The 26,191-nt window shown below is 38.5% G+C and overlaps 2 protein-coding genes across 4 annotated transcripts in view; both read right to left on the bottom strand.

Annotated features, from left to right (window-relative positions):
• The window catches only part of HBP1 (HMG-box transcription factor 1), a 29,825-nt gene extending 14,472 nt beyond the window's left edge, over window positions 1-15,353 (bottom strand). Inside the window, exons 1-4 of one of the 3 annotated variants that reach the window (XM_043871705.1) lie at window positions 15,268-15,353; window positions 5,313-5,496; window positions 3,049-3,277; window positions 165-300 (exon numbers count right to left, since the gene is read on the bottom strand). In XM_043871705.1, the coding sequence (XP_043727640.1) occupies window positions 165-300; window positions 3,049-3,277; window positions 5,313-5,496; window positions 15,268-15,282 (564 nt within the window). In that variant the 5' untranslated portion in view covers window positions 15,283-15,353. The other 2 variants (XM_043871706.1, XM_043871707.1) reach the window with 2 other exon arrangements.
• Window positions 15,354-23,146: 7,793 nt separating this feature from the next.
• The window catches only part of PRKAR2B (protein kinase cAMP-dependent type II regulatory subunit beta), a 104,877-nt gene continuing 101,832 nt past the window's right edge, over window positions 23,147-26,191 (bottom strand). Inside the window, exon 11 of the mRNA XM_043871711.1 lies at window positions 23,147-25,108. Within this exon, the coding sequence (XP_043727646.1) occupies window positions 24,975-25,108 (134 nt within the window). The 3' untranslated portion in view covers window positions 23,147-24,974. The remainder of the gene's footprint in view (window positions 25,109-26,191) is intronic.

Below are 26,191 nucleotides of genomic sequence, written 5' to 3'. Positions count from 1 at the left end.
TAGAGCTGTACATATAAAATCGAACTCAGATCACTAGCAGAAAAATGAGACAGACTATTTCCCATCTGTATGTACTTCAGAAGACACTCTTCGTAAGGGAAAAGTTCATGTTTTCCAGCTGCTGTGCAAGTGTCATGAAAGTTTAATTTCATGAATGAACTTACCCTTTCATGTCTGACTGGTGTTTGCTCCTTCCAGTGATGAGGGAAGGCCGGCTCACCCTTAGAAGAGGCCACCGGTGGAGGGCGTGCGTAGGAATGTAAACTTTTGCTAGTAGCTATGATGTGTACAGGAGATGATCTAAAATAAATCAGGCACTTTAATTACAAAGCAAAGGTCCTTAAACTAGGGCTTTCCTTTTGATGAAAAGAACTTCACATTCACCACACCAGTGTTATTACGTGTAAGACACCTATGGGAAACACTGGTGAAGATACAAAAATTTCATCTATAGTATGTTGTTGTATAACTTCTTTCCCTCTTCACACATTTTAAACACTTTTTTTCAGATGAGATAATATACTTTAAATTCCAAATTACTGTTTCCTTCATTTATTCACTCATTTTTGTATCACTAAATACAAACAAATATACAGTTTCCTTCATGAAGGATGATGTCCCCTCATGCAGGGCTGTCTGTCCCTTTCTGTTTTACTGTGATGTGGTCAGTAAATCTCAATCTGAACAGGGCCTCCAAGCTCTATGTGACAAACTCGGAACTCTTTAGCTACCAACCAACTGCAGATTCAATGAATTACCTGAAGCTGAAATGTTTAAACTTATTATAGTAGAAAGCAGCCTATTTGCAAAGCATCTACACATAAAGCCAGCTACTTCAACCTCCAGGATCACCTTAAAAAGTAAGCTACCTCTTCCCCCTCTTTCCTGTCAAAGGTCTCTTTACCAGGCAGCACTCCCCTCAGAGTACATGGGGCTCTCAAGGACACACCAAGATCCTTCCCCCACAAACATATGGGAGGGGTAAGAATAAGCAGCAGGCCCATAAAGGGCAAGCACTAATGTGCACCGATTCAGGAGACTGGAAAGCAGCAGAGAAGACAGGCTCAACTGAAGGTCCCAAATCAGGACAATTCTCCATGTCAACTAGGGATTTGGTCTTTAACAGAAAAATGTTTACAGTGTCTGTACTAATCCTCTTTCTAACAAGACGAGGGCATCTTACTTTCCAATTCTGCCCTTACTCCATAAGAAATCTATTAGTCTCTTGATTTTTCTAATCTTAATTAACATTTTTATTATACCTTTGCAGAAATTACTCTCTATATAAAACTATACTTTGTTTTCATCACTTAAGTAAAAACCCAAGTTAGTTTTCACGTATTTTAGCATGCTCTCCAACCAATTTTCAAAATATAAATACTTAAATGTTTCATCTTTTATTTCTTCCTTTTATTACACATTTACATATTTATTGAGTGGCCAAACTGTTAAAAATTCATTAAGCTTGTCCCTGCTTCCTTGAAAGAAAATTAAGTTTATCAGTTCTTCTGTATAACCATTTAAAAGAGAACAATGTAATGTTCTAAAATGTGTATGACCTAAATGCTCTATAAAAATTAACATGCTAGATATATCTGAATGACTAACACCATGGTCTCTTCATCCCTCTATCTATGCAAGCATAATATAAATTTCATCTGTCCTCAACCCCTTGACACTCTACAGTTACAACTTCAGACACCCAAAAGCTCAGTAACTAACAGTCTGACAATCTATAGGAAGTTGTAGAGAATAGCCATGGACCACTGATGGGGTTAGAAGCCAGGCAAAACAGCAGAGCGTTACCTTGTCTTGTTCCCGAGGAAGAAGGGAAGCACAGAAAATGCGGTGGGGAATTTACACCTTTAAGGAGCTACTCCTTTAGTTATTTTTTTAACATTAATTTTCTTCTGAGGACTTTACTCAGCTTTCCATGAATTATTAAGCCTTGAGTTTGTTGTGAAAAATGAAAATTACCATCTTAACTAACAAAAGGAAGTCCAATAGTAAAATCTGGATTTTCTTTTAATTATAAAAGAATTTTTCATTTTTTGACTATTAAAGATTACTTAATAAAATAAAAACTGGGACAATAAAGGAAGAAATACTTTGAAAAGTCAACTTTTCATCCTTGTGGAAATTTTCATGGACTTAAACTGAAGTTAATTAAATTGAATTTGCTCTAATCAAGACCAATATCCTGCTGAATAGAAGAAAAGCAGTATAACTTGCTGGGATGCAATAAAACCAAGGCTCCACACCTAATAAGTTTATTTTTTAGCAAAGAATTACATTAACTTACGAACACTACCAAAATTCAGTTATTCCTACATCACTGTATATGGACCCTGGTCTACCCACTCACATGAGTGCAAATCTGGGTTACTTCTCTTCCTTATAAACTATCTTTTTATGTATGTCTTTTTAAATAGTCAACTTTATAATCTGAGGGATAATTAATAAAATATTATCCATTTAGGTCTCTCTAGGAATATTAGTTGGAAGATTCCATAATTTTATAGCACAATAACTCATTTTCTTAAACTCTGGTCTGGGTATACGAAACAGTGGGTTTTTTTTTACCAATGGGAGTCTACTTTGAGAAATTCAAGATTTCAATATCAGCAAACATATACGTAAGGCCACATACACTGTGAAAAAGAAAAATAAACTTATTAGACCAAAAGGAACCAAATTCAAGGTTGACTAAGTTTAAAATATAATGTTTATTTTAATTATGGCTCTTTAGAAAACTTTCATTTCTCTAATCAAAAAATTTAAGTATTCTTGGTCTGATGTATTTCTTGATGACTTTAAACCATTTAAGACTCTGTTCTCATATTACTTTTATCTAATCCTCAAAGTATGAAATAATGACACAGGGTTAAATACCTCTTTGATCATTTTAAGATAAAGAGCTTAATTTTAAGGACTTTAATAAAAAGAATCTTTATTTAGATGATCAACAGCATTATTACTTTTAAAACTAGGGAGGAAATTGTTTTGTAATGACAAAGTTTTCAGTTAAAATACAGCCAGTGTTCCCACCTGTTGTAAAATGAGCACTGCATAAGTGGACTTTGTGGGCTGGTGGCAATATTTGCTAGTTCTGTTAGCCAATCCACTTCATTTTCACGGTAAGTATTTTCTGATATTTCTGAGGTATTTTGGTTCCAAGATGGTCTTGGGTATTCTTGATGCGACACATCTGAACTTAGTTGGTATATGGCAGATTGAGTAGGATCACTCTGAACAGCCTGAAGTTCAGGAAGATCATCTGCAAATAAGCACAGTCAAGATTATCAGAAGGAAATTACTAATACAGGGGACAATACTGTAATCACTGCTGGAAAAGAGGGCCTCAAATTTAGCTAGTTAATTTTGTGAGAGGATAATTGTAAATTCAAAATGTTTTCTTGAAATAAACAAGTTTCAACTGAAAAAACAATGACATCTTATACATTTAAGGGTCAACAAAGCCTAACAGGAAAGTAAACTTAAATGTAAATGGATTAATGACTTCACCATACAAATCATGTATTTACCACAACTGTTCACAAACTTTCTGTTTGTGTTTTCTGACTCCCCACCCCCAGTTTTTCACAGGTTCCCCTGGGAATACTCCATATGCCACTCAGACACTTTTATGTTACCACGTTAATGAGGAAAAAGGCATTTTATGGGTGCATATATGTACTTACTGTTCATAACATCTGAATCTGTTAAACAAGATTACTACAATAAATGAAAACAACAATTTTCAAAGATGAAACTTAGATCATAGGAATTTTTAGGTACTACTTATTCAACTTTATCGACACCAGATTATTTCTTTTTAATCAGATAGTCTAAACTCAGTAATATTTATTATTTTCCAAAAGTATGTTCTCAAAAGGTAGTTCATGACAGACTTTAAGCTACCCAAGAAAGAAAACCAGAAAGAGTACCCAGGGACCACTCTCGTTCATGCCGAAACTACACTGTAAGGCAGACTGAATTCTAAAAAGCTGAACTGGAAAAAAGCCTCTTGCAGGCCTTAAAAACAACAAAATCCCTTTGTGAAACCACATGCCTGTAAACTCTATGGATCCAATGGGTCTCTTCAATATATAAACCCAGAAGGTCTTGTAGACTTGAGAGCTCTCCTACACTGTCACAGTAAAAGCACATACTCATTCCTATTCATGGAATATCCCAGAATAACTCACTAAAACAGAAATGTCTGACAAGTACTATTCAGGATATCCATTCATAAAACCTACTAGAAGGTATCCCTCCCTTCCCAAAGAAGCCAAAGTACATCAACTTAAGATAATTCCACTCTGTAATGCTCATGGTGGTGGAGCTATTTTCCTTCCCTCATTGCCAACATCATTCTTAGACTATCACCTCTGTATTTATAGTGAAGGGTTCATTTCTGTCTTTCAAGTTAAGGAATCTACTTTTAAACTGAAGTCATGAGGGGCTGTAGAAGTTTTTGGCCTCCTGAGTCCTAGGTTCCTGATTTCCTTCTGAAACCAACTAAAATGTAACAATGGAGAACCAAGTACTTGATTGAAATGATACTTTCCTACTCAACAGTAACCACAATTCAATAAGTATTTTGAGCTCAGCAAACCCTTAGCATGCCAACAGGTTATTTCTCAAGACCTTTAAGATCTTCAAATTCCCAAAGACACTACCATGTAACTTCCTTTATTTCATCATTTATAAAATGAGGACAATCACATCTCAGATTTTGTGAACATCAGGGGAAAACGCACGTTAAATGGGGACAAAGCCAAGATGAAAAGTGGGCAGCAAGACAAGCTCATTCATCGGCTGTTTATTCTCTTCAACACTTACCTCAAAGCAGTAACATTCAAAGTCATATCTCAACAAACCTACACAGTTCTATATATCATGCATGTTTGGAGTACTGATAATTACAAATGTCTGATCCTCCAGTTTCAAGTGTACACTGGAATTTCCCCCATCATACCAACAAACCAGGCATAAAGGCATAGCCAGCATAATTTGCTGAGCTTACAAGGATATTTCAAAAGTAACATCTTTTGAAAAGCCACACCACAGGTTTTCATAAGGTGTTTAAAGGCTCATCTTTACCCACAAAGACAGCTGAGTTTGAATTTGTAAATGAGTATGATAACCATAAATAGCCGAAAGTTATGTTGGTTTAAATAATACTTTACAAGCAGTAACAAGAGAACACTGAAAGTTCCTAGTGTACAAAACTTAACATACTTTTTAGCAATTACATGAAAATTAATCTGAATCTCAGTGAAGATCCCTAAAAACTTAATTTTGTTTACCAAGTTCCATGTGTTCATCACAAGAGTTGTATCCAGGTGAGGATGGCAAATTTTCATTACACTGCAGCAACTCCAATGAGTCATTCATTCCTGAAGCTCTCTTGTCCATTACTAGCAGGAGTTTCTGTACTGCATTAGGCATCTGATTTGTCTTCACTTCCCACACCATGTTATGGTGCTCCGACTTAAAAATCATATAAGAAAAAACAGTTAAGTCATGTGATCTGGAATAACGAAAGTATAAAATCAATCAGAGACATCACAATGTTGTATCTTTAATCATATATTGCTATCTGTATCCCCCTCAAAACTGCTACACATGGGACGACTAAAGGTCCATTCTATTTGGCACCTTTTTTGGAAGATTCTAATTTCTCTATCAATTGTGTTCACTATTTTGTTTTCTCATCTTCTGAAAGTGAACAAGTGTAATGTTACAGTCTCTAAACAACATTTAAGAAAGAGTTTCTTGGGACTTCCAGTGGTTAAAACTCCATGCTTCCGTTGCAGGGTCACAAGTTCAGTCTCTGGTTGGGGATCTAAGATCTCATGGCCAAAACAAAAACATAAAGTAAAACAGAGTTTCTTAAAGTGGACATATATTATACTTCTCATAAAAATAAAAATGTTTTCTTAATGAGAATTTGGAATCTAATCAAAATAAAAAGGCTACTATTTTTACAAAGATGTATAATAATAATGGGAAAATTAGCTAAACAAACAGTAAATATACCATTATCTCAAGCTTACAAAATTGAAACAATGAAGAAAACAATATAAACTGATACACCTAAATAATTTCTCAACTATGTCTACCAATTAAATTGTTATGAAACTAAAATGTGGTTATACCTTTTACATTCTTGCCTTTGAACAATGATCAAATTAGTTATTTAATATGAGTGACAGCAGCAAGAAGATTTCCTGATTTCTCAGGCTCTACCCCAAATTTCATTTTTAAAAGTTCTAATGAAATATACCAACACCAAAAATTCTAACATAACATAGTTTTTTCCTCAAAATAAAACAATAAAATATACTGCTGTTAAAAGTCACTTAAAAAAATTAAGTTGGGAATTCCCTGCTGGTTCAGTGTTAGGAGTCGGTGTTTTCACTGCCAGGATCACTGGTCAGGGAACTAAGACCCCACAAATCACACGTGGCATGGCCAAAAAAAACAGGAACTAAAAGTCAAGTACCATAGCCCAGGCTAATCAAAAAATGCAGTGAAAAGATATTCAAACCAAAAGCTAAGAGATGACATAATCACCCACACACAGTGACATTTTTTCTACAAAGGCTTTTTTCACAAATTTTCTTTTTATTATGAAACATTATCCTGAATATAAAACATATGATCACTGTGGGGGGGGGGGGAGATAAAAGCTTTTCTTAGCAAAGAAGAAAGGAATATAGTAATTATTTCTAATTCCACCAACCTAAGTTACTGGGACATTTTGATGTTACTATCGAACGATCCAATCTTTTTTTCACACAGACATCTACATTTTACCTAAACAAAATCATTTATTTTTCTTCATACATCATATTATATATAAATGAGACCTTTTCTTAACATAAAGTTCATAAGCATTAATTCTTTCAAAGATCTATTTTTAAAAATTATGTATAATCACAGGAATTACTAAAATTTACTGATCCCTCCTCCTACTAAACATGTTCCCAGTTTCTTCACTCTTACTTTATACATTCTTTTTTTTTAAGTATTTGTTTACATCTGGTTATTTCTTTAGACTTCCAGGAGACAGATTAGTGGTTGGATGGCAATTAAACATCTTCTAAGGCTTACTCCTTGGAAGGAAAGTTATGACAAACCTAGACAGTATATTAAAAAGCAGAGACATTACTTCGCCAACAAAGGTCCGTCTAGTCTAGGCTTTGGTTTGTCCAGTAGTCATGTATGGATGTAAGAGTTGGACTATAAAGAAAGCTGAGCTCTGAAGAATGGATGCTTTTGAACTGTGGTGTTAGAGAAGACTCTTGAGAGTTCCTTGGACTGCAAGGAAGTTCTGGGTGTTCACTGGAAGGACTGATGCTAAAGCTGAAACTCCCAATACTTTGGCCACCTGATGCGAAGAGCTGACTCATTTGAAAAGACCCTGATGCTGGGAAAGATTGAAGGCTGGAGGAGAAGGGGATGACAGAGGATGAGATGGCTGGATGGCATCACCGACTCAATGGACATGAGTTTGGGTAAACTCTGGGAGTTGGCGATGGACAGGGAGGCCTGGCGTGCTGCAGTCCATGGGGTCGCAAAGAGTCGGACACGAATGAGCGATTGAACTGAAGGCTTTTGACACATACAGCTAAACTGACCATTGCCTTACTTTATTTCCAGTGTTTTATTTCAGCTTGCTGCCTGTACTCCTCAAATATGACTCATTTCCTGGACACTTGGAGCCTTACACAATATAAACTGTAAGACATACTATGGAGTAGTGAAGAGGGCACTGGGTTAGGTGTAAGGAAACATGGGTTTGATTCCAGCTTGATCACTTACTAAATCTATGACCTAAATGACTGAGCTTCTCACTAATTCAGTATCTCCATATGGAAACAGGGCTCATGTCACCTATTCTCTCTTCTTCCCAGAGCAGTTGTAAAGATGAAACAAACTGAGCAAAAAAAAAGTAAAATGATCTTTAAAAAATTTTTATCCCTAGACTGACATAGGGCAATATTACGCATACTTTGGATACTTAATGTCCTAAACAGAACAGTCACTGAAAATAATTAACAATAGGAGCCAGACAGCTAGCTATTCAGTTTGGTAATTTCCTCCCTGCAAAATATGATAAATTATCCAACACATCTCAGTAAAAGTCACAGATCATACCATTAAGCAAATAACAGTTTATCTAAAAGATGTCTGAGGCATTCCCAAGAAATGAACACTTTTAAGTTAAGTACAATCTATTATGTAATAATCACAGTCTTATATAATTACAGCAAATATGCTAGTGTATAACAAACAGCTTCCTACAAAATTGGTGGCCACAAGAGATGTGGCTAATAACGCAAATTGAGTTCTCAAGCATACGTGGCCAAATCCTGATTCTGAGCCTCCACTTTCTCATTGCAAAAGCTCAGCAAACTTAGCTTGATCTGTGATCTGCAACCCTGGTGGCACACAGGACCATGTCTGCTTCAAACCAATGATGCCCAGGCCCTGCCTTCCAGAGCATGTGATTTATTTGAACTGAGATACAATCCTGTGCACTGGTTTTTACCTGTTTTCATTCAAACAAACTCCTGGTGCAGTGGGAGAACCAGCAGGCTAAAAATGATTGCCATATTCCTTTTTTATCTAAACATATGTGTGTATGTGTGTGTATATATGTATAATATATTCAGTCACTTAATACATATTATGTACAAGGCACTCTACTAGGTATAATGTTGAAACTCAATGATGAACAGTTTATCATGAATCTCATGGAACCTACACTTGAGTAGAAAGACAGAAGCAAACGACTGCAGTTCTATGGAGCCAGGGCTTGGCTATGAATGGGTAAAAAAGGAAGGAAGGGAGGCTCCTAGTGAGAGAAACTCACATGAGCAAACTCAGAATTAGCAAAGTACTGGATAAAATCAGAAGAACATAGAAGACAGAGGCTAGGATATCTCCTGGTTGTCAATAATAAGGCTGGAAGGTAGACTGGGGTCAGAATCTTCAATTCTAGTTTAGGAAAACTGGTTTGCCGCTTTTTTTTTGTTTTTTTGAAACTAGGCTCCTGAGTTTATTTATTTGCTATTTGCCAGCTATGTGCCCTAGACAATTTATTTAAAATCTTCATGCCCTGTTCATAAAATAGAAATAATAAAAGCACCTACATAGGTTGTAAAAACTCAGTGAGCTCATAAATGTCAAAAGCTTATAATGGTACCTAAAAGAGCAAACTCTCAATGTAGAGTGGCCAGTATTATCATAGTGACTAGCAAACAATGGGAACCACTGCAAATTTTTGAACAGAAGTCTAACATAATCAGAACTATACTTCAAACATTTTTTGTCTATTTTAAAAAATCATACTGAAACACAATGAGTATGCAAGAACATCTATAATAAATATTTAAGGGAGAGTGTTTTGAGAGCATAATATATTCACATTCCCAATTTCTGTCTATGCTACTCACTCCCAGCTTCCTTTGCAAGAGTCCTCATGAGGGACTTCCCTGGTGGTCCAGTGGTTAAGACAATGCTTCCACTGCAGGGACCATGGGTTCAATCCCTGGTCAGGGAACTAAGATCCCACAAGCCATAGGGCAAGGCCACCCCCCACCCCAAAAAAAAAACCAGGCGAAGTATGGCCCCCCAGTGAAAGTTCCCTCCAGAAAAGCAGCAAGGCGCTCCCCCTACCCCATGAAATAAGTAATTGGTACTATCAGTGCAGATTCCTCATTTAGTAATGCCCCAACAAGAAAGAACTAGTTATTCTATGTGGGTTCTTGGCACAGCTAATATTAAGTTTAGCTGATTTTAACCCTTTCCATAGAAAACTTTCTGACATCCTAAGGATACATGACACGATTTAATTTAATGACTCAAATTTCATATGAACATCTACTGGACATGTTTCACACACAGACGTGATCAGCATAAATCAGTCCAAGCTGCCACCTCAAACATGAAAAATTTCTTTTTCCCAGAGTTGCACTGGACATGTACACCTCCTCAGCAGAGCTGCAGTTAGTCTGCTGTGTCCCACTGCCTGCAGAACTCTTCCCAGCTAGGTCTGTTCTCTCCCTCAGCAGGTCCCAAGTGCCCAGTTACCATTCACAGGGCACTCACATCTTGCAACTTCTAGCATCTCTTCAGCACTCTTAGTAATCTACCAACATCCCATCACAACACACCTTAAATGAAGTTGGAAAAAACATTTTGGTTTCAAAACAACAAAAGTATCAAACATATATCTGTTGAACTTGAGTTCTTTGTGTTTGTACCTCTCACTGTTTGTACCTCTTATTGCTCAAGGCTATCAAAAGTTTGGTCTTGAGATGGAGATTCTCCTTCTCTAAACCTGTACGGTAAACAGGAGCAACAGACTTGAAGATCAGACCATTTTCTCTTTAAAAAAAAAAGAGAAAAAGGTAATCTGAGGTAGGTCGCTTAATCTCAAGGTACCTCTACTGATTTCACAAGAGCTATTTCGAGGAAAAAAAAAACACACACAAAATCAAAATTCAAACCAAATGTAAGTTTTTTGCCTGTTTTTGGCAAACTATTTGGGAGAAACAAAGCCTCTGATACAGTAAAGGAACACCAGAGAATCCATATTCAAAATAACTCCTCACATCACACCAATTAAAACATTCATTTTGAGAAACAAGCTTCTCTTTCAACTTTTTCCTGGTAGAGCTAACACTATTGTTCATTCATGCTATTGTATACTGCTTTGGTATTGTAGGATTTGACATAGCTCATACTGTGTTTTAGGGTTTCACTGGTGGCTTAGACGGTAAAGCGTCTGTCTACAATGCGGGAGACCTGGGTTTGATCCCTGGGTTGGGAAGATTCCCTGGAGAAGGAAATGGCAGCCCACTCCAGTACTCTTGCCTAGAAAGTCTCATGGACGGAGAAGCCTGGTGCAGGCTACTGTCCATGGGGTCGCAAAGAGTCGGACACGACTGAGCGACTTCACATACTGTATTTTAGTTATCTCTGCACATGTCAATTCTCACTAGACTAGTGATTTTCAAAAAGACTAAAATTCTCCAGCAGTTGTACTCTGAAATGTCACGGTCAATGTTACAAATTTTTACTGGGTGGAGATGAGACACCCCTATTCCATCTGTTTTGCAAACTTTCAGAAGTAAATATCCACAAAATCTCAATAAAAGGAAAAGAAGAGATGACTAGAAATAACCGAGTTTCAGTGAATGAAAAAGGAAATTAGGTTTTATAAAATGCCTACCTGCTATTTGCCAAGCATTTCCACATACTTCATCTAATTTTGTATAAACTTCAAATCATATAAAGCTCAGAACAAAGTACTGTTCTGGATGAGGAGGGACTTCCCTGGCAATCCAGTGGTTAAGACTTCTGTGCTCCCACTGCAGGGGGCAAGGGTTCAACGCCTGGTCGGGGAACTAAGATCTCACATGGTGTGCGGTGTAACCCCCTCAAAACAGTAATATTCTGGATGAGGAAAACAGGGCTCTGATGATTCAATCAGACCATTTTTCCTGCCCCCCTCCCACCCCCCAAAATGAGAAAAAGGACAAAAGATATAGACCAACACAGATTAGACATCTAATTTCAATTACATTCAAGTGCCTGTCCTTCCCTGAATCTTTATCTTTTCATCCTCATTTTGGAAAAAGGAAAAGGATCTTCTCTGGGCCTCCCATAATCCCGAAGGACTTCTGTATGAAGCGCCAACTGTTTGGGGGAAGGAGGTGAAGAAAGTTTAATTTGCAATTGTGTTACATCTCTAACAGGAGAAACTGAGGTGGTATTTAAAATGTATTACCTGGTGGCTCAGACGGTAAAGTGTCTGTCTGTAATGCTGGAGACCTGGGTTCAATCCCTGGGTCACAAAGATCCCCTGGAGAAGGAAATGGCAACCCACTCCAGTATTCTTGCCTGGAAAATCCCATGGACAGAGGAGCCTGGCAGGCTACAGTCCATGGGGTCGCAAAGAGTCGGACACGACTGAGTGACTTTATTTACTTTACGCAATTGCAAGCTAAAATGAACCTCCATAACAAACTAGATTAAACACAAACTACACCAAAAGCAGTTGAGGGCCTCTATGCAGTTCTTTCAGAGAGATTTCTACAACTGTAGTTTGCCGTGATGTTAATAGGGGGGAAAAAAAAGCACATCCCAATAGTGGGTGGTATTCTTTCCATAAAATGTTATTGTAGAGTATCACTTACTGTCATTTCTATATATAAAATAGAAAAAATGATTTTCTTCTCTAATTGCTTGAATATTTTACAGTTACTGGTAGTAGTTTAGAAAAGCTATATGACTATGAACCATTTAACTTCTATGCCTCGGTTTTCTTTTTTGTAAAATGGGACCAGTCTACCTGTCTACCTGTATCTACCTATATCATAATTATCCGAAGTATTGAAGACACTACGTGACACACCCTCTTAATGGTTCCAAAGCATTCCCCTAACTTATCAGTCACTGCTGCTGCTAAGTCGCTTCAGTTGTGTCTGGCTCTGTGCAACCCCATAGACGGCAGCCCCCCAGGCTCCCCAGTCCCTGGGATTCTCCAGGCAAGAACACTGGAGTGGGTTGCCAATGCCTTCTCCTCAGTCACTGCTGCCCAGTGCTAAATACATCTATAGACGTTCTTATTCGTTTTCTGCTGATCTGACACAAAATACTGCCACCTGAAGGAGAGAACACCGCACACACCACTAAAGCCGTCTGTAAACCTGCTGAAGAGCGCCGTCAGTGCAAACAGTACGCAGACAAGTCACTGTGAAACACGGGAATCTTCACCTCACGTGTAACACCCTGTGAGAAAAGCTTCTCTAAACTACCAGTAACGTTAGAGAAGAAAATTATTTTTTCTATTTACAGAAAATGACAGTTTAAACTATGATATGAAATACCAAAGTAAATGCAGGTCAAAATATGAAGGTATGTGATTACTGTTGATGAGTTAGGCACAAACAAGAATATAAAAGAATATCATTTTTCCTGAATTTTGTGATATATAAAGTATTTGTCAACTTAAAAATATCTGGTGTGATTTATTTTCTCATTCCAGGTAAATATTCACTTTCATACTTAAAAGATAATACATGTAAAATACCTGGCATCGTTTCATTAACATGGTACTAACTTAAGATAATTTACGGCAGAAAAAAAAAGTACTAATATTTTCATTTCAAACAGAAATACAGGAGACCAGCTAGCTCCTCCCTCATAAAGCCCAGGTTATTTGCCTACATCACTGGTCATTTGGTTAGTGAGGAAACGGTCCGAAAAAATTAAAATACAGTGGAGGAAACAACTCTTAAAGTGTTAGTACCATTTTTGAAGTCTGAGAAGCAGGCATTGTGAAACATGGAAAATTGTGGGAAATCCCGGGAGAAGGTAACTTTGAACTAAGGGGAAGATTTTTCTAAGTTGAAAAAGGTAACTGGGGGATCAGTGGTTCCAGCTCCGCACTTTCTCTGCAAGGGGCAAGGGTTTGATCCTTGGTTGGCCTGGCCAGGGAGCCAAATAAATAAAATCTTTGAATTTTTTAATAAGTAAATGCGCTTATAAAACTAAGTAAAATGGAAACCAGGAAGTGAAATAAAAATTTCACTCTATAAATAATGTACTGTCAATTTAGAATTTAACTGTTTTGTTTTGGCTTTCTCAAAAGTATAAAACAGCTCTAAAATACATTGGGTGTATTGAATTCTTTTGAATATAATTCAAATTTCCTTAAAACTTTGTCAACTATTACCTACTCAGCAAGAACTGAGTAGTTCAATCGTGGAAATTCAACAGTTGACCCTAGTACTCAGCAAGTTAAATCGGAAAACAGCAGAAACAGTAACAACAAAAAGCAGAGACTGAAAGAACTAGCAGTACATCACAAATGTAGATCATTATCAATAGAATGAAATAGAACAATATTTACAAATGTTACAACTATTCTAATTATCCAAAAGTAACTTTAATTTCACTAAATCATTGTTAGGGAATCACCTGTTACTGCTAGTTAGAGGGAAATAAATCTATACACTCAGTCGGAATTGCTGGTAGGACTCCAACACTTCCTGGTATATACACAACTGACTTTTAACCTCCTCCCTTTAGCATCATTGGCTCCCAGAATTAAAGACTCTCGAGTGTTTCCCCGCAGTCAGAGCTCCCTTTACAAAAGATTCTTGCTGAAAACTCCTACTAAAGAATTCACTCTAGGTGATGTGTTCAAAAGAATGCACGGCGGCGAGCGAACTCCCCTAGACAACAGGCAGCGTTTGAAGGAACTACAAAAACCCGGCCCCGACAGTCGATTTCGCTAGTTGTCTTTTTTGTTTTAATCCGCCTGGGGCAGCAGCATAGGTTGGAAGGCGGAGACTGAAACCGCCTGCCAAGCCCCGATCTCGGTCACACAGAGGCAGTGCCTCCCGGTTCACGCCAAGTCCATCCCCCACCCTCTTTCGCCATTCATCGCGTTCCCCTCCCCTCCCCCCATCATGTGACCGCAGCCTGGACTCCAGGCTTGTTTTTCCCCTCGGCTCAACTCCACCGCGCAGGCGCCAAGGAGTCCATTCATTCGAACTGCGTAACAATGAGCCCCGGGGCCCAAGGGCTCCGCGAGCTTCTCAGTTCGGCCAGAGCCCCTCTCGGCCCCCGAAGAGGCGGCGCCTCACAGGAGTCCTCCACCCGCGGCCGGGCGCCCACCCCGGGCCAACCTCCGACCCTCCGCCCACTCGCGGGGAGTTGAAGTCAAACTTTCCTGGGCAGCCCCAGAGTCGCGTCGGCCCCCTTCCCCCCGCTCAGGCCCGCCCCATCTCCTCACCCAGCGCGGCCACCCACCGCGCCACCCGGCCCAGAGCGCCGTCCTCGCAGACGCCTCCCAGCCCCCGCCCCAAGACCCCCACGGACCGCGCCAACGCGAAGCCCAGGTGAGCTCGCGGGAAGCGCCAGTCCGGTGGGTTCGCCGCAGGCCGGTAACGGACGGTTAACTGCCCCCGCCGTCAGGAAGAGGAGAGCCGACCCGAGTTCACCCGGCCGCCAGATACCCTCGGGATCCTGCCCCTCCCTTCCCCGCCCCCACCCCTTCCCGAACAGAAAGACAACAAACCCGCCGCGGAGTAGAAGTTGCCCCGGCGCGGGCCGCCCCGGCCGCGACAACACCACCAGCAACTCGCGTATCCCCTTTCCAACTGACGCCGGCCTCCCCGGGGCGCGTTACTGCTCCTGCCGCCGCTCTTAGTCTTCCACCGAAACTTTCCTACTTACCAAACCCGTCGCCATTACCAAGTCTTTCAAGCTTCGTCTTCCCCCTCCCCTCAAACCCCCGGGGGGTTGAGCCTCCGCCCCGCTCCTTCGCCTTCTTATTGGCCTGCGGCACTGCCATTCGTTCATTTCTCCTTCCTATTGGGTGGTACCGTGGTCCGTCTCGGTGGGCGGGCTTGTGTTGACTTTTGTGTTGTATTTATTGGGGAAGACGGGGTGTCAATCACCAGGATGAGCGCTTCGGATTGGATTGCTGCCGAGACTCCCGGGACCCCAGCCAAACAGTGCCCCCGAAATGGATTGTGGGTTCGTAGTCTGGGTCTGGCTATGTTTCTCTCCGGGACTGCACGTCGGAGGAACGGGTTGGACTACGTATCCCAGAAGTGCGTGCACGGTGCAGTCTTGATAGTAAACAAGAGTCATAGGGACACGTGTATCAGCTCGTTTGTTTTGGTGTCTGGGACAAAAAGGAGGGGGCGGAGGAAGGGAGTGTTTTAAAGCTTTTGCCTCTTCTCTTCCTTTGGGCCTGTGCTAGCACTCAGAGCAGCCTCAAGCCTCTCGCAGCACCCATTCCGGGCCATAAACAGCCAGAGTCGCTTGCGGCTCAGATTTTGGCAAGAGGCCAAGGTATTGTTTTAGTGCGAGGGGAAGGAGATGACTGCACAAGCGGAAGCAGTGCTGCCTCGAGGGGGACCCAGTCACCCAGAAATCACGGCCCCAGGCATGATAGGGATAATAAAGGAGGTGCTGGGGTCCAGCGGGAAGACTTAACAGTCCTTTATCCTGAGCCTGGCTTCACCCCTCCCTGGACAGCAGCTTGAAATTTCTCTGCCGACTCTGTTCAGTTCACCCGAGATTTTTTGAATGCCGGCTGCGTGCCAGGCACCGAGAGGCTTGGGGATGAACAATGAGAGAGAAGCTCGAAGGTCTGGACAATTTACAAAACTGAAGCGGGAGGTGGGGTCATTACTGTTGACTTTGGAATTGAGGAAAGGCAAAAAGATGTTTTCTGTATTGACCAGCTTACTCGTTGTTTAAGGTAATACGGAGGGGTATAATGTGTGACGTAAACTGATGTAATTTGTGAATCGTTATCAGGGTTTCTCTGGTGAGTTTCTGTTTAACCATTTTTCCTCTTCCAGAGGTCTACCCATTGATGAAAGAATGTCTTCCTACTTCGTTTCCAACTAGGAGTTCCTCCTTAAGTTACGAATTCTCTGACTCAAGGGAGGAGGATGGCTTTTCTGGCTTTATAGTTACCTTCATTTTAAACAAGGCTGTCCAGTTCCTAATCTATAATTGATGTTTTTACCATTCTCATTACAAAGGCATTATTAAGCTTTTTCCCCTTTGAACTTTTAGTGTTTAGTCATTTAAGCTATGTTTTAGGTTTTATACCTTTAGATCACTATATGTATGTTTAAGAGGAGGAAAACATACTAGAGAGAAATCTATAAAGTCAAACTTTTGGAAAGGAGCCTTAAATCCTTGCTGGTGATTCCTTTAAAAATCCCTACTTTTCTTGAATTTTTAAATCTGAAACACACGGAACAAATATGGAAATCCAAAGTAACTTTCTGGTACTGAATCAAGTTTTCAAATTGTTTTAAGGATTCCCTGTTTGAATCCTTAAAGGGAATTATTTATAGAATAGTCCTCCCTACCATGTGATCAAAGATGCACATTCTGTATTCACAAATAGTAATCAAATTATTCTTTTGTTTCTTAAAAATAATCCAGAGGGCCAATAAAATGCCTAAATTTTTCCCCGAGTAAAAAGGACAATATTTGTATTTATCTTAGTTCAGAGATTAATGGAGTGACCCCAAGATTCAACTGTGGCCCTGCTCTTTTGTGTATTTTTATTTTCTTTCTTCACTTTTTTTTTTATAGTGGCGGTTCATTGCGCCTCAGATTGAAAAATTGAAAATATGAACTCTCCAGTGTTTAATTTCCTGACAAAAAGAAAAATCCGTGGAGTTCACTTGATCATTGAAAACTAAAATCTGAGCTATTAATGACTAGCTCCCTCCAGGAGACTAAAAACCTTTCCTACCACCCAAAAAATGAACTCTCAAGAGCTGGTACCACACCTTCCCCCCCCCGCCCTAACCCCCCAGCACACACACATTGCATGAACCATGAGATCTGGTTTTGGCTGAACCTTATTTTAAAAGGTTTTCTATTTCAAAGCGTTTACTAAAAGCCTTAGTGGAGATTTTTTTTTTTTTGGTCAACACAGTGGTAGGAAGAATAGCACCTTCAGATTGAGCTATTGTACATTATTAGAAAAGATTATCTTTTATTAGCACTATAAAGGTTTTCCTATCCATTCATTCAGAAATACCTATTTAGTTCCTACTATTGGTTGACCACTGTGCTAATTCATATGGATACAAAGATATAAAATATTTTCACATACTCTCATTTTTGTCCATGTCACTAAAAAGAAGAGTAAAATTCTCTTGAGTTAGTTCAGTCATAACTGATTAAATGTCAGTGTTAGAATCTCTGTACCTTTAAGTGGACAATTAGTCCATCTTTGGACTCTCCTGGGAAGCTAAATGCTTACCTTGTGCACCTTATGTATATTTAACAGGAACCTCACTATTCATTTTTGGGTGACTAAGAATACCAGCCAACTTAGCCAGAACAAAGATCAAAGTACAAAACCAGTAAGATCTCCTCAGAATTCTTTACATATCTAAATTCTACTTCACTGAAATATATATAATTTTTTTACCAATTACTTATTATTTGTATATGATAAAATATAAAATGACATTTATATTTTATATAATATAAAATATTTTGGCTGGTAAAGAATCTGCTTGCCAATGCAGGGGACGCAGGAGACATAGGTTCCATCCCTGGGTCAGGAAGCCCCCCTGGAGAAGGCAATGACAACCTACTCCAATATTCTTGCCTGGGAAGTCTAATGGTCAGAGGAGCCTGATGGGCTACAGTTCATAGGCTTGCAGAATTGGACACGACTGAACCTGTAAGGGATTTTTATATATACTAAAGAACATTTGTTCATAACATACTTCCATGATAAAACTGACATTAAAAAATCAATTTTGGGAATTCCCTGGCAGTCCACTGGTTAGGACTCAAAGCTCTCACTGCCAAGGGTGTGGGTTCAGTTCCTGGTCAGGGAATGAAAATCCTACAAGCTGTAACCAAAAGAAAGTTCAAAAATAAAATTTTCTTTAAATATACTTCTGGTCAGTGCAAATACCATATACACACATACATATGCCACATACACTATGCACAAATATGTCGAGTTGTCATCCAAAATAAATGTCTTCAGCAATTTGTAAAATACTTCTGTTTTCATAAGAAAACATCCAATTCTATTTTGTTTTTTAAAAACTTGATAAAGCTTATTTAGGGGTGAAATTACTGTATTCCAATACAGTTGGCATACCAATGACTACTGGGCTAAGAAACATAGAAGTTAAAGTACATGGCATTGCTTAAATATTTAAAATATTGCTGTTCAAAATGTTAGAAGGTGAGCAAGCAAATGAAGTCAAGTACTCAAATTAGGAAATGGAACACAAATTTCGACACATTTTCTCTCATGTCTGTTTGGTATGCTAGGCCTTTCTCTGTGTATTTTCTTTTAGTTACCAGTCCAAGGTAGCTAGTTTTAGATAAAAAGCCATTAAGTTCACAGGAGTAATATGTACTTAAATGTGTGGTGTGTGCTCAGTCGCTCAGTCTGATTCTTTGCGGCCCCATGAAGTGTAGCCCACCAGGCTCCTCTGTCTGTAGGATTCCCAGGCAAGACTGGAATGGGGTGCTACTTCCTCCTCCAAGGGATCTTCCTGACCCATGGATTGAACCTGTGTCTCTTTTGTCTCCTGCATTGATGGGCGGATTCTTCACGACTACACTGAGCCACCTAGCAAGCCATTTAAATGTGCTACACTTAACCTTTTTTTCTTACATTTACCTCCCTCCAAATTCACATTATTTCTTCCTTCTATATTTCTTATGCATCTTTTTGTCTGGTCCATATCATATGCATCATTTTGCCCAGGCAGTCAATAAATATCAGATACCTGCTGAACAGATGAATAAAAGGAAATAAGAAGATACATTTTATTAATAGATATGTTATTTTGTATGTCATAAGTTGCTTTGAACACTGACCCCATTAAATATAGATTCCGTATGCTTTGTATCACTTGCTGTGTCTACTCATAACCATTTTTTTGAGAACAGATATCATCTTACTCTCATAAGAACTATCTTGTAATTCGTTTTGATTCCCTTATGTACCAGTCACACAAAGGCAGGCAATATTTGTCTAATTAATACACTCTAGTTCCTTCAAATTACATAGCATATCATAATGCGCACTATAGTAATAAAAAAGTGGAGGATATTTCGATTCAGCTTTGAAAAGCAATTAAGAAAGAAAAGACTTGCCAAAGATGTCTTTATAGTGAGCACCTCTCCTAATTATTTGGCTTTTAAAAATGTCATTTGTATACATTTCAAGAATACAGTCATTTTGTAATGAGAGATTCACTTGTATTAAATGTCAGCCTTCCACCTAAAAGCGGCAGTGCAGTTCAGAGATCCAGGACTCTCTCTTGTTCCTCAGCAGGACTGTGACCGTGGTAGGGTTTAGGGCAGAGATGGAAAATCAGCAGTTAGAAGCAACTTTATCCAAGGTTGTGCCTGAGCATATTTACCGCTCATGAACTCATTCAAAGGTTCTACTTGGTAAGCTTTTATCATGTGAAATATAAGACAATGGGGGTTCCATTTCTGGGTGGTTACAGTCAAAAGTGAAGGCAGCTTTTGTTATTTCAGAGTCCATTTCCAACTCATCGAGCTTCCCTGGTGGCTCAGTAGGTAAAGAGTCCACTTGCAATGCTGGAGACCCAAGTTTGATCCTGGGTCAGGAAGATGATCCGGAGAAGGAAATGGCAACCCATTCCAGTTTTCTTGCTTGAGAAATCTCATGGACAGAGGAGCCTGGCGGGCTACAGTCTATGGGGTCACAAGAGTCAGACAAGACTTAACAACTAAACCACCCTAACCCCCTGGTGCCTGGGGAATAAAACCATTTTTTTCCAGTTTTTCCCAAAGGCAAGTGCCTGATGCACAGTGAGACTGAAGGGGCTGGGAGCAGAGAAAGGTTTAGATTTACTGCAGGCCAAGCAAGGAGAATGGGCACCTCATGTTCAAAGAACCCCAAACTCCCTGGTGGGGTTCAGGGAAGAGTGTCTAAGGGCAAGATATGGGGGGAGGACACAGGGTGTGTGACTTTCCACTGATTTGCTGGCGGTGAGGTAACAGGAATCTTGGGTTCAGCCTGAAGTTACCCTCCTCCCCCTGCGTGGGCGCCTTAGTTCCTGCAGAACTCAGAGATGGATCAGATGGTTATGAATGTACCTCTTCAAGGGAAACCACAATCCTGCCCTTCCTCTGCACTGTTATTTCTTCACTGCTTTTCCTTTCTTTTGGCATTCCTTTGTTTCCCTAATGAGTAACTTTGAATCTGCCCTCTGAAAATCAGGAAAGGTCTAGGAAGCTGAAGCTTTTTCCTACAAACAAGAAACAGGACAGGGAAGGTTTCTGTACCCCAGGTCCTGCTTAGTTTCACAACTGAGAGTAATAAATGCATCTACTTTAAAGTCGTTTATAATTGGTACTAACAAAACATTTCATGTATTTACATGTTGCAGTGGCTTGAGTTTTTCAGGAAGATGGCAAGACCCAAGCTGTGGTTAAATCAAAATGTGGGAACACCACCTAAGAGATGGCACTTCATTTTTATGGCAGAGAGAGTTACCTCCGTAAGGTCCACCATCACATCTTTCCATATATAAACGTTTCCTTTCCAGGATTTCCTTAGCAACTTTAAATTTACAAACTTGGAGCATAAAAAGGGACAGAAAGACCCAGATCTGTTGGTCAAAAAAAGTCTTCCTTGGAAACTCTGTACACATTTGTCTATATACCAGGCTCAATTGCATCATTATTCAGAGAATATGAGTGTGGACAAAAATAAACATTTCAGTAAACCAAATGTTGCCTGCCCTCAAGCCAGCAGCCACTGCAGTCACGCCTGCACCCTGAGAGGAATTCAGGATGGAAAAAAAAAACAGGATAATACTGGCCCTAGATGGTTAACATGCATATCAAAGCAGTAATTTCAATAAACCAAGACTCTTGTAAACCCCAACACACAGAAAACCACTAAAATCTTTTAACTTGAAATATCTCTTTTTGTGTGTGATTAGCAGTGATCTTTTGATATCTGACTACTTTTTTTTTTTCGTCTTTTTCAGCAAAAACTCCTGTGTATCCTGGCTCCTCCCTTACCTCTTTGAAACAGTCCCTCAGGGTTATTTGAAAGGCTGTTTCCCCAGGCTATAGTCCTCAGTTAAATTCCCCAAATATAAATATATCTCTCAACTTTTAGGCTGTTTGGGGCTTTTTTTTTTTTTTCTTTTTCCCCAGTTGAAGTATGAAGCCAAGAATTGCAGGGGGGAAGCAAGAGAATCACGATTGCCCATGAGTTCTGCCATGGATGCACAAAGTAAATGATTTTGGTGGAGTCATGGATTTTTCTCACTTACACAAATGAAGTGATTTAACTTCTTGTAGTGACTAATGGGCACACAAGTCCTCCACAAACACCTGGTTTACCTTACTCCTTTCATTTCCGTAATTCATTTTACTTTCAAGGTTTTTTTTTTTTTTTTTTTTAAATACCCGTAAAGACTATTTACTAACAACTGTTTAGTTTCAGTTGCTCAACCAGTTTTGCCGCCTTGAAAAGTATCCTGGAGCAGGTAAGAGTTTGTCTCAACTCTTGCTCCAGTTTCTTATCAGAATTCTTTCTGATACTCAACATGAGGCTGTACCTCACACATTTATTTTAGAAGCCAGCATTCCTTATTATTCTATTTTTCCCTTATGTATTTTCTGCCACATGTGTTAGTAATTCTATTTCTCCCTTAGTTATTAACATTTTATTTAGATTTGAAACTCTTTTCCAGTTGTTTAAGCTGGATAGTACAGCTCATCCAGATGTGTTACTTAGCACTCTAGGCTTATACATTATTAATGTTCTTTAAGAATGCCAAAGCCCATCTAGTCCTTGTTGGAAATGTAACATTTCTTGAAAAAAATTAGGAAAAATTATATTCATATTTTAAAGATGCTTTAGAAAGAAAAAGGACTCAGCACTTAATCCTACATATTGTAATAAAATCCAAAGTTCCTTGCTTCATGCTGTATGTTTCACTTGCAGAATTTTAAAGCATTTTAAAGAGTCTGCTAGCCAGGTTTGTAAGAAGAAACCAAACGCATTCACACAGCATGTGTCCCAGGTAGTGTTTTATGTTTATACGCACCAAGCCCTAGTTTGTATCAACAGGACACACACACACACATATAAAACAAAGAAAAGCACCTTTGTATTAAAATTGAGAGTCCTCCCAGAATTCTTAGTCATACATGAAGCATGCTTGAATGAGACATCAACAGAGAATTTCCAAACAGAAAGACTCTTGGTTAGTGATTAAACAGTGGCATCCCCAACTCAAACTTGTGGGGTTTTAATTACTTTAACACATACATTCCCTAGTTATCCAAACTTACTTGGTTATTCTAAATGGCTGGATGAGTCTGCAACATATCACAACTATCTATATCACATATAACCAATGGTTAAGATTTTTAAAAACCTCTTGTCCTACAGAACCACACTTTCTTGCTGCAAAGTGCCCAGATCTTACCTTTCTTTTCACATATGCCGTACCTCTGTCATGCATTTCACATAGTATAATGTGCACTATGGAAATCACAGTAAAGAAACAAGAAAAAAAAAAACACCTCGATAATAACATTTTATTATAAAACTGTGCTTTATTATAAGGAAATTTTAAATATAACCAACAATACTGAAAATAATGTAACTGGCATTTACAGCCTTGGTCAGAGTTCTTTATTAAACAGGCATTTGTAGTTAACAATTAGCTTATGCAACAAAATAGGTAACTTGAAAAAGTGAAGGAGGTTGAAAATACAGAATGATGAACCAGGAATTTGGGGTTCTTTGTGTTTTTTCTTGTTCAGCAGACATGACTTTTAAAATCTGAAATATTATAGAAAACAAGTCTGCACGCAGTAAGCTCTCTTCCCGTGGGAAAGTTTGCAAAGTAGTTAAAACTGTCCTAAAATGTGGCTGAAGGTATACTTTACATACTTCTTATATATACATTATCCAATTCACGTATCTTATCATGTATATTTTCATTATACAAGCAAGACCAGAAACATTCTCTAATAAGACCACACTAGCCAAAGAATTTTTTTACCCATGTATATATTTCTTTGAAACATATTTCCCAAAATGAAATCGCTGATTTATAAGGGAACAACTGGTTAGAATTAATGTCTCTAGACACTGGGGTCACGTAGTCCTAGAACTCATGTGAGAGTATACTGCTTTGGTGGAATATAATTAATTCATTTTATGTAGCAGGATAATAAGCATTATCAAGTATCAACAAAAATCTATTCAGCTGAGTTCATTCTGCATTTGCAGAATGAAATGAATGCAGTTGAGAGTCTGCATTAAAGCAAGTGGCGAGGCCTAATGGTATACTTGGAATGGGCAGAAATTCCTTTTTATCCTTATATATGTTTTACTTACAAGAATTTATTTCTCCCACTTTGGAGGAAACCCATGGGAGCAGATGTCTGCAAGGATTTTATTACACATGTCTAGTGAAGAACAAAGAAATATCTATGGGCATGTTGATAAGGACCCCAAATATTTTTGGTATAGGAGACTTTTTTTTTTTAGCATATATAATAAGATCTTAGGCTTTTAAAAGACAACAATTAAGTTTAAAGAGCATTTAAAAATATTTGTGACATTAACTGTCAAAATTTTAAAGAAAACAAATACAGAGAACTGCAAAAATGAAAAAAGGAAGCATAGATAGATGCTTTATGAGGAAAATAATGACCCTTCTTCTAAAGACGCTTTCCTGTTGTTGTAATGACTAAACTGCCTGTCCTTAAACCACTGGAGTATGTAGTTACTGACATTATACCCAAGAAGTCAAAAGGTACTTTATTGCAAAAATATAAAAGGTTTTAAAATTGCATATGATGTTTTATACCATTTCACCAATAGGCCAAAGCCAGCATATAACTTATCAAGCCAGAAAAATTAAAACAAAAAATGGTTAAATTGTACTTACTATATATAGTGGGTTGTAAAAAGAATGTGATGCCATGCTGTATAGCATGATTCACTGCCAAGTTCCCTTTTACACGGGTGTAGTCATAACACATCAATCTGAGTAAGTCAAAATGAATACACATTGCCTATGATAACATCCTTTAATTATCTTCTTAAACACAGATACTTTCAATATATTACAATCATCTGAATAAATCTTTCAGTCAAATCATAATTTTGTGGAGTAGAAAGTCATTTTATCAGTATGTTGATATTTTTTTATCTACTCTTTAGAAAGTGATGTTAAAGCCTATTGACTATTAAATATCTATTCTGTTTACTGATACATTGTAAATGTAAAAAAAGGAAAAAACCTGAAATCACAGAAAATGCTTGGCATCTACACAAACACATTCTCAGTGGACTAACCACTACTGTGTAATTTTGTCACTAGAGGTCTTCTTGCTCCAATACTTTTACTTCATGCAGTGGGTTCAACAATATCCATGTTTGTTCCAAACAGGGCAACTAATTGCTCTTCATAGGTAGCGATGTTCCTTTTCATAATTTCCATGCAAGGTCCCAAAAGCCTTTCAAATGCTTGCACATCCATGGCTAAGAAGAGGGGAGAATAAAAGAAAAATAACATTCTTTACAAATCTGGAATTTCTAAGTCACTTGTGGTACCTGTTTCACATACGTCAATGAGGCAATGGCATTTTTGCATAAATATCAGATACAAGAAAAAGTCATAAAGATAAAAACATTCCACTTCAAAAAGGAAGCAGCCAGTGGCCCGTGGCCATATGACATTGTATTGGAAGTTCCTGATCCAGGTTAAAAGAATGAGGGATTGTTATGGCAAGACCTTGGAATTTTAAAAAATAAATTTGTTTTTATATCACCACGTTAGCAGTATGAACTCAAGGGTGGCAAGGTAGTGTTTTCTATCTTGTTTTCCCTCCTCAGGGTTTACAATGCAATGTTGTGAAGACCAAATGTTGCCTTTTATAATTTTTTTACTCTTTTATACTAGGGTCTAATCAATTCAAAATGGCAGCCCAAGTAATGATTTTGTCTGCTTCTCTAAGTATATGCTCTATGTTGCTTAGATTGCTTGTCTCGAGCATTTTTAAAAACTGAATGTATATGAAAATATGATCATACTATCATTGAAATACAAATTAAAATTCTTTTTTTTTTCGCTTCTTAAATTTACAGAACCAAAAAAGGCAGTGTTTACAATAGAGTGAATGGTAATTCTTACAGTGCTGGCAGCATGTAAATAAGTGCAAATACAAGTGATCTGGCAATAAATATCAAAAACCATAAAAAGAAAACCCACTTCCAAAAAGCATTTCTCAGGAAAAATCCTATTAAGTGAAAAAGTAGTATATGCATACACCCCCACAGAAAAGCTCTCCCCCACCCTGCAAAATGGAGCCAAAACTCAAAAATTATGTAACAGTGGGAAGTGATTAAATAATTCAGTGTGTATTTAACCAATGTTACAATTTGATATAATAAACATGAGAAAATGCCTAAGTTATAATGAATAAAAGAAGCAGTTTACAAAACTGATCTAAAAGTGAAAACCCATACAAATAAAAAGGATGATAAAGAATTATAATAGGATGTGGAAATTGCTGGGTGGTGGTGGTACTGGGAGACTCTTAGTTTCTCCCACCTTTCTGTATT

The sequence above is a fragment of the Cervus elaphus genome, chromosome 18 (assembly GCF_910594005.1).
Source record: "Cervus elaphus chromosome 18, mCerEla1.1, whole genome shotgun sequence".
Classification (NCBI taxonomy): domain Eukaryota; kingdom Metazoa; phylum Chordata; class Mammalia; order Artiodactyla; family Cervidae; genus Cervus; species Cervus elaphus.
The sequence above is the reverse complement of the archived record's forward strand: the minus strand, read 5'-3'. Positions and strand labels throughout refer to the sequence as shown.